General features: G+C 37.8%; 1 protein-coding gene across 1 annotated transcript in view; it reads left to right on the top strand.

The window, feature by feature from the left end:
- Window positions 1-10,155, top strand: part of LOC115246001 (protein dead ringer-like) — a 132,334-nt gene that overhangs the window by 59,262 nt on the left and 62,917 nt on the right. Inside the window, exons 2-3 of the mRNA XM_029824546.1 lie at window positions 8,530-8,727; window positions 9,572-10,042. Coding sequence (XP_029680406.1) covers window positions 8,530-8,727; window positions 9,572-10,042 — 669 coding nt within the window. The remainder of the gene's footprint in view (window positions 1-8,529; window positions 8,728-9,571; window positions 10,043-10,155) is intronic.

Here is a 10,155-nt window from a genome sequence, read left to right as displayed (position 1 = left end):
TTCCGTTCACCCGCGACCACATCGCGCGGTGGACACCGGGGTTATAATCTCTCAATCTAAATCGATCGATCTGCCAAAACGACTCCGTTTCCGAGCTGTTTATCATCGGGCGCTTATGAATTTATTTTATGTGGACCGTATATATAGAGTTACACGCGTATTCGTCGCGCGCGCGCATACGAGAAAAAGATGGGCCACGATGAAGCCGTGATCCCTGCGTGGGAGCACCGCGGGAGGGCCCGCGGGAACTCGTGTAAGGTACTCGAGCTTTCATTCTTTTATTGGGTATCGATAAACGCCGGGACCATTCGTTAAAATCGTTACTCTCTTCTTGCAACGTATATTCGCCTCTATCTATTAATGACGGATCGACCGCGCGATTTTACCAATAGATACCACGAGTCTCGCCCGCAATAATGTTGCGATAACGTCGGATATTTTTTATCAAGATTTAGCGAGAATTTTTTCATTCATCGTTTAATCCGCAAAACGTGCGTAAAAACGATGACGCGTCGGAAACGAAAAGAAGAATTAAGTAAGGTTATTTGCGCGCGAAAAAAAATCTCTGTTAAATAATAATCTAAACCAGTTGTATTTCTGCGCATGCATTTTCACGAGTTTCTCGTTTTATCACTCGATAATCCTCGACACATATTTCTTTTCTCATTGCAACGCCGTTATTTGACCTCCCAATTTTTTAGCGCGTGATTAATCACCGTACGTCGTGACGTTTCGAATTCTTGGTTGTCTTCGTTTAGAATTCACTCTGCTTTTATCGGTTTCAACGCACGGGAATCGCAGGCATTCATGAAATATGGTAAAAACTACGACGATGTCCCGATGGCACACACCGACGCTACAATATGTAAAGCAATTATTTCGCAGTCATTTCCTTCGATATCGGCGCGATACGCTTACAACTCATACCTGGCGTTACCGAGGAAATGAGTTTGATAAAGTCCTCGATAACGTCATCCTATTTCACGCGTTTGCACATTACGCGGCACATTTCGTTCTATAAGTGCGTCGAGAATTATCTGCATTTATGTATGTGTTATAATATATAGAATATTTTCCTATTCTTCCTCGTTGTGAATCACGCGGCATTTGGTGATAAAGATTTTGCGCGAACGCGCAGATAGCGCTAACGAAAATGCAATAACGTAAAAAAATTATGGAAAGTTGAATATTTTTTTGTCGTGACAAAAAAAAAATGGAATGGTTTACGACGACTCGTGTATCATCTTTCAAAACACACGCATGTTTTTTTGTCTTTATTCACTACACAATGTATTTATAGTTACGTTATGCATGTTTATAGTGAGATATTCGCGATCGCCATCAAGAGTCATCGGTTTATCTATCCATTGATTTGCATACTTGTTTCGACCGTGCTATTTATTCTTAGTAATATCTAATGGTAACACTTGTAGCGGAAAAATAGTGAAACATGCGCATACGCATTACACATTTATCTGATCACAGTAGTCTCTATGATTTGCATCTATCATTATTTCTCGTACTATTTTCATTAAATTGTTTATTTTTTATTAATACTTTAAATAAAATTTTGCTTTTCTTCCTTGTAGTATGCATCCAATCATAGAAAAAAATTCACGAGGTATATTTTTTGTCGATAATGATACTTTTATAATATACATTGGTGAGACAAGTTATCATCTTTTTCATTTCGCGCTCTTGTATGTAATCGCTATTTAAAATATATACATATATGTGCACAAAGCATAAGCCGTTTAAAATCTAGTCCAAATACCTCGACAGTCTTGATAGATCAGTTTGTACGATATCGGGGCGAGCTGAATACATTAACACATATAGAGAATTATTTTCGATCTATCGCTAAGTATTATAGTATTTAACAATTTATACAATTCAGTTTTTCGTGATGCGAGGCATCCTTGGCCTTGCAGTTACGATAACCGTAATTGCACCGGTCGTAAAACGGGCTATACTACAGATTTATTGCAAGAAGACCACGCGGTCCAGAAATAATAATAAAAAAATTAAGTAAATACTTGTGTGTGTTCCGTCCGTGTAATAATATTTCGCATTAACCGTAAAACTGGGGGAACCGTAAAACCGAAAAAAGATTTATCTATATGATACATAACTTGGAAGTATAAATATTGCTATATATAAGAATTATATATTTTAATCTTTTTTATTATTCCGTACAATATATTTTGTAACAATTATATGTATTATATATATCACATATAACTAATTAAATATAGTTGCGTTAAAAAGACTCGTAAAAATTTAACGATAATTTTATTTTTTAAACACATGATCCACATTGTAGTTGTGTTTTACTCAATAATGAAAATTTTATCTCGAAACTTGTGTGTGTCACATTTCATATTTGATAAGCATTTTTTTGTATACATATTATATTTACAGTATAATGATTTATTTCCACGAAGTTTTCAAGTATTGGCGCGACGATTAGTCACGTAATAATTCCGTTAGAATATAGCTAATCGATTACCATGTTAATGTCGCATTTCTTGATATGCATGGCGATATATTACATTTGATAAGAATTGATATATATAAAATAGAGTCATAAATATAAATATCTAGAACGAAATCAAGAGAGAGAGAGAGAACAATATCATGACTTTTTCTTCCTTTTAACTGCATTAATTTACATTAATTAAATGATTAATGGCGCTGATGTAAAACTATATTTTTAATAATGCATATTACGGTAAAGAGGAAAGAAATCGCTCTTATCGCGACAAGACTCTGTAGACGCTACTCTTTTAAATGGAATCATTTTAATGTCACTGATAAGAAGCAGTTTCAACTAAAAGTATCATAATGACATTTTATTGATTCAATTTGAGACAGTAGTATCGATTAAGATTGGCGAATATTCATCTAACGCGGAACTCCCTTAATTCCCAACGCGATATAATCCCGCAGTAATTAGAATATTTAGAAGCGCGCCGTCTGCAACAGAGTGCCTAGAGCGTTTAGGCGATGATTTACAGGCCACGTCGAAGCATAACGCATACACGCATAAAGCACGCGTGCACGTACGTACGCATTCGGGCAACGTACGAGGCACGCACCCACGAGTCTTTGTTGCAGAGCGCAAACACACTCGCGAAGCAGTGGAAACTATGAAGGTATAAACAATAAAACGATCGGATGGTGGCGGTACGCGGTGATAAATCACGGCGGACACAGTTATCTGCAGTGGCTGCGAGGGGTAACGCGCCGCGGCTTAGCCTTCGGTAAATTTAGCTATTGTCGTGCCTAGGATATATTAAATCTCGTTAAAATGTCTTCATGAAACCGCAGCGCCGCGCCTCGTTGCGAGCATGTGGAAAGGGAAAGGGAGAAAGAGAGAGAGAGAGTGTCTCTCTCGACCGTGCAACGAAACATTGTAATATTATAACGTCTTGTATTTGTGTTTGCCGTATAATATTTGGTACAGCATAACATCTCCACATAAAATACATTTTATTTTTTTATTTAGTTTTCTTTAAATGACGCAGACACGTCATCTAAATAAAGAAAAAGCGACGAGATCGATAAAATGTGACAATATAATGCACGGATATTGAGACATAAGTTGTATAGATATTTTTGGGACGGAAAGGGGGGAGAGGGGAAATGAGAGAGAGAACGATTTTCTCTTTTCGAGAGATGAAACCGCCCACTTGTTTATTCACGCCGACAGTTTTATCCCCTCCGTTGATTTATTCCAGTCATCCTGCTATCAAAAAAAAAGTTAAATCTCATTAAACTGTGATATTACATATATGTATACATATACAAATCCGATATGCGAACAAGAGGGTGAGTTTATGATTGAATGCATATAACATAACCCTTTAAGAATATTAATAATAAATTATGGCAATAAACAAAGCTACAACTTATATTTCATATTTTCGAGAACTGTCGATATTTCAACGAAATCGCGTATAGCTTTTTCGGCTGGGATTTAACGCACGTCTGACTTCATCTCGTTCTTTTCGATTGGAATAAGTGCATCGTCTGATACATCCAATAGTGAGAAGATTGACTATAAAACACCAGTATATCCCGTACTACGTCAAAGTGCATTGACTTTATCCAGTATTAACGCATTTTATCATCTTTTCCATAAATTCTTTTTATTGATTTCATACATGACGCACACTTCGTTCGGTTTCTTAAATTTTCAGATGAAAAATAAAAATTCATAATTAAAATATGTTTATATTATTGCGCAATATATTGATCACTTTGCGATCTTTATCACCATGGTATTAATAAAGTTTTTCGTATCATCCGAAAAAGCTCACTCTTATCAAATTTATCCCGTGTACCCTCTTAAAAAAAAAAAAAAAAAAAAAAAAAAAGAGAATGGATATACGTCATTCTATAATCTGCATTTCCACAAAAGTGAATATTGAGGAAATTTCTATATAAATATCCATTTAGAGATATAAGATTGTTATCGATGCGATAACGATCAAGATATAACGCACATTCATATATAGATGTATATACTTATAAATTCAACAAATAGAAAAGATCACCATATATATCGATCCTCAAACAGATCCAAGTCGATTAATAAATGTCTATCCGTTCCGAGATATTTGATTCGCTTTGGCGGATGCCAACCATCGTATCTCCTTGGTCACTTTCCATACGAGATACAGACACCTACGTGCGAGCGCTCGGTTCGAGGACTAGAACAATGGCATCTTCGAACGCGGCTCTACCGTGATTATTGTAATGACGGTACCGTCCGCAAACACTTTTGAATGATATAATTCGTAACCCGGCGCGCCACGGTGAGAATAACGATGCCACAGCGTTAACCACCGTAATTTATTTTCACGCCTTTACCTACCTCCCGAGATACGGCGATTTCTACGATACTTTTCGCGTAAACAGCTTGCCTCCGGAACACACTTTCACGATGCGTTATTAGAAGAGATCTTCGAGCATTGGCATATGCAAATGACATACCGTTGATATTCAATAACGTTCGATGGACATACTGTTAAAAATATATATGTATATCTTCCAATATGCATGTATTTATCCTAATGTTTTTATAGAAACATTATTTAAGATTTTATCGTGTCCTTGATTGTAAATATATAGCCAATTTTACGTAATTTTGATTTCGTTATTAAGCTTATTTTTTTTTCTCTTGTAAGCGCGACGAGTTTTATAGCTGTTTGAGCGAGAGACTCGATTCAAAATCTGAGAAACGAACTTGTTTCGTATTTGATCAGGATTCTATTTCTTGCCGCTCATTCATTTCTGGCCACCACCGTGGAGGGTCAATATTATCACACGTGCTCAAAACGCCGACAGAGAGAAACCGTTTGTCGCTCCTCGCCCATCGAATGCCTTGTCCTTCGATCGTAGTCCCATTTAAGATTGGGCGACCAGCATCGGTGCATTTACCGTTGGAGATCCACCTGCATTCGATAGGCATATATTTACTCAAGTCCGCCCTTTCCAGGTAAAAGCTCGCCTCTCGCCGTTCGAATATACTCGAAGCTTCGATGAATCTATTTGCATCTTCTTTCAGATATAAAAAGGCATATACTCCCTCGTATAGAATAGTGAAATCTCACTCTCTTCGAATGCCTTCGTGACATTTTATGGCAACTCTCTCTCGCGCATTTTTCAATAATTTATATCACGATTAAGATACAACATAAATTTCCAAAAAAATATCCGTGTGATTATCAGCGCGCGAAAAATAAGTATACATGCAAAAGTCGACGCTCGCCTACGTCTCGAGAGTCGCGGGCGAGACATTTATCGAGCGGCTGAGTTAATTCTAGGTGAGAAAAAAAAAATATGTAATGTCCATCTTCTCTTTGGGTAGAGTTACGACCACGAAGCGTAGAGAACTGCAGTCAGATTCCATGTCGAACAACAGAAAGCGATTCACGACAGTTTATCGTAGGATGCAAGCGGCCAAAATGACTGCTCGCGAGGCAAATTACTTCTGAATCTGTGCCGAGTGCATCATAAAAAGCGGCCGTTTTCTCCCACCCGATCGACCGCATACGAAAATATAGCTCTTTGACTGACAATAAGAAGCTCGCGCGAGAGAGATGTTGCAATAAATCGAATCAATATTATGTTGGCAAACCAGAAAAGATTGGAGATTAATCAAGCTAAATTGACTCTTGATAAAATAAATAAGATATCAGTATAAACCTCTTCATAGTAAAATGATAGAGGCCAAATTTTGCTGTAAAACATTTTTGCATTCGTTTTTTTTAATAAAAACCTTTTTTTGTATAAAATTTAAAACAAATGACAATTATTTAAAAAAATAATTACTGTTATATGTTTGTGAATTTTATAATAAGATTTTGTGATAGCGATTCACCTAGTAACTTATGATTTATTCTAGTAATAAAATCGTAAATTGAACGAACAATATATTTTTTGCGGTTTGCAAATGTGCAAGTTCTTAATTAAGAAATTGTAAATGTATAATTGAAAAAACATTTTGGAGCAAGTTTTAACAGACTCATGAATAACGATTATTCACCTTATGGGACACGTTCCCAAAAATGCATTTTAGGAGCGGAGGTTGATTAAACGTTGAATAATTAATTATTCTATTTCACTGTCGCGGAATTTCACAAATTCATCGGTATCATCCGTTCCATTGTTCATCACTTTCATGAAGGGGATGAGAAGTTATTAAAGTGAATAAAATACATGATATAACAACATGATAAGTAGTCAGAAAAAGTACTTTAATTTTGTGTGCAAATAGATATAAACAAATATATTTAAAAAATAAATATTTAATTAAATACATAAAAAGAGTGAACAAAAAATTCTACTTTTGTTTCTCTGTCATTTAATTTTATTTACGCTCACAGAGAAATTAAATTCATATAAAACAAATTTATTTAATTAATAAGCAAATTTTACAAACAACAGAAAATATGCTATAAAATTTAAAACAATGGGCAGTCAATTATTTTAGCCATTTTATTTATAATTTTATTACAATCATAAAAAAATAAGTTACAAAAGATTCTCAAATCTCTTTCTCTTCATAGAGAAGATCTAATTCTAGCGCCTTGTAACGAGAATTTCATTCGACAATGATTCGACAAAAATAAACTGTCAGCTTGCAATTTTTTCGAAATCTACGGTTATCTGCCGGCTCTATCGTTGTTGCTGTGTCATGCGTGCCCGACGCCGCACTGCGTGAGTATTAAAGTCGCGCGAAATGCTGCCCGCTCTGTCACGTCGTCATTCGACGAGGGTCGGCCTGCTCGGGCGCGATATGCCCATCATCGTCGTGAGTACGACGAATCGGTGGAACTTATACGCTATGCGCGAGGGTGGCCGAACTGTGCGGGGTGTCGATGGGGTACAGGGTTGATAGTGAACAGGCGCAGCTAGTGGGCGGCAGAGTCGTTTCGTCGGCGTTAATTACCAGATCGTGCCTTTCACGAGGCAAACTCGTTCGTTCTTTTCACCGTGGCTATTAATTCCCTCGCAACCTCTTCATTCTCCTCCTCCCTTTTGGCTCATCTATCCATCTATTTCTATCTCTGGCCTCGTAGCACTTCGCTCGAAAGAACCAGATTCCACGGAAGAAACGAAGGGTAAAACGAAGAGTACTTATCAGATGTGCGAAGACAAAGGTCGCCGGAATCACGGCTGAATTCCGCGACTGGACACGCTCAAAGGTACAGAGACGCTGGTTTCGCCCATCCCCTATAGTCGCTCCTGCAGCACATCAAGCTTGAACTCGGACGCATTTCATTACGTGCCTCTTTGTCCCATATATTCCTCTCGCCACGCCACTTTTGTTGCGCGACGAAATAAGGGCGCGTGATATTATGACAAAGGAAACGCTCACGCGGGTTGCACGAAAAAAAAATTTTAATTTCCATTTCTTTTTTTTTTTTTTTTTTTTTTTTTTTTACGATGGTCGTTTCCGTTCCCGGTAATGCGACTTTGTACATTTTTATGCCGGCACCGATGCGCAATGGGCACAGCCGTAAAACACTTATGACACCCGTAGCATAATAATGTTACTCGATAGCGGCTATCTCGGTGTATATAACTCATCGCATTCGCCATTTTCCTAATTAATGTTTAATGTCTCGCTATCTATGCCCTCGTTGCTTACGATTGCGCGGTTGGTATCGCGTTATCATATAGATGTTGCTGTTTCCTATTCCATTCCCACTATGCAAAAAAAAATATACTATCGAGGTTTTTCAAGGTGTAATCGTGAAATTTGCGTAAGTTTGAAATGAAAACGAGGAGAAGCGAAAAGCTCGACTGATTACCAGTATACAAAAAAAAAACTTTAGTAAAAAGAAAAAAAAAAACAATTGGTAGAAGAAATATTTTCATTAATCAATTTTATAATATATAACTCGTCACATGTCGTTAATAATACGAGAACGCTCGTCTATTTATCTAGTTATTGATACAATATTGAAATAGAATTTCGTAGAATGATCTAATGTTTGTATTCTCTTGTGATTTCAGTCATACCGTGAAGAGATGGACGAATCCGATCTGGATGACGAAGTACAGGACGACGAAGACTTACTTTCGCAACCGCTTCAAGGCAGCTCGCAATTGCCGTTGGACATTGCGGCACAAGCTGCTAGCACATCTTCATTAGCGCATTTAAACAATCTTATGAACATGCATCCGCAACTCCTGGCGAAGCTTAGATTACAGGTTAGTGAAGAGCAATCTTTTTTATCCCTGTTGTATTTAATCTTTCGACACTTGCTTTCGCTGAGCATACACGCTTTATCGGCGCCAAGAGAGAGGGAGAGCATATACATATTTCGAAAAATAATCTTATTGTGATGAGTTCTCTATTGTTTGCATTGCTCAGTTTTTGTAAAGATAAGCAACTGCATAATTCGTCATAAAAGTTGCTCGACACATTTGAGCGTTCGTTGACTCACAAAAGTGCCAAGTAGGGTAACACGAATCGTGGAAAATCGTGAGATAGTCGTAACAGCGGACGTTGACAGTCATAAATGAGTTACCATTGCGTCATCGTGACAATAGATTTCTTTTTTTTTTTTTTTATTACGCAACAGCCTAAACCGGATGACACTGGGTTAGCGCAAATATCTTTACGATCGTATTCCGATAAGAAGAAAGAGAGAGATCACGTATAATAGTACATGTGTACTTGGCGCGTGTGAAAATTAAAAGATCTAAAGAAGATTCTTCGTTCTTAAGAAATTTTAACAACACACATATTGAAGAGCTTTTTAAACTATATAGCTCTTAAACTGAGAATAGTTAGAGAGTTTGACATCTGACCGGTCAGATTTCTACATTTTGTCAGTAAACGATATAATTTAATATTTTCAAGTTTCGCAAATGGTGGAATAAAGATTTCGCACAGATCTCAGACAAAAACGAGTTGTGTGTATGTATGTGTGCGTGCCTTCTCTTTATAATGTTAATCAACTAATTGACAATTTTTTTTTCATCGTATAAGTTTTAATAGAATTGACTTTGCTTAATCAGGTATCATTTTGAACAATTTTTTTTTCTACAGTACAATGACGCAGAGATGCAAAGGAACGGTTTGGAAGCTCTACATGCTGCGATGAGTAGTAACTTCAGCGTACCCTTGTTCCCGCCCATGTATATGTCGTCACAGCCGCCGCCACCACCGCCACTGCCGCAACAGCAGTCGCCGCATTCGCAGAGTAATCATTCGCAACCGATCGTGTCGAATCTCGGAAATGTCGTCGAGAATCAATTAATGATGGCTTCGGCCTCGGCCTCCACCTCCACCTCCGCCTCCGCCTCCGCTTCCGCTTCCGTTAGACCTCCTGTTGCCAATTCGCAACCCGGCGAGTCTCCGCAACGAAACTGCAGGAATAACAGCGAATCCTCGCAAGGAAGCTCCAGAAATAACGGAGAATCTCGGGAGTGTGAATCTCGCGCCTCGACATCGGCGAACAATCAGCATCCATCCGGGTCCAACTGGAACTTTGAAGAGCAATTCAGACAGGTGCGTCAGGCAAGTACCTTACAAATATGTATATCTTCCTCAGCTTCCTCGAGAATAATCGCGCATCTTGAGCGCTACTAACATACTTTAACATTATCGTATCTCAATATTTTCTCGGCATT

The sequence above is a fragment of the Formica exsecta genome, unplaced genomic scaffold (assembly GCF_003651465.1).
Source record: "Formica exsecta isolate Colony F162 unplaced genomic scaffold, ASM365146v1 scaffold138, whole genome shotgun sequence".
NCBI classification, from domain to species: domain Eukaryota; kingdom Metazoa; phylum Arthropoda; class Insecta; order Hymenoptera; family Formicidae; genus Formica; species Formica exsecta.
This window is presented reverse-complemented; position numbering and strand designations above follow the sequence as displayed.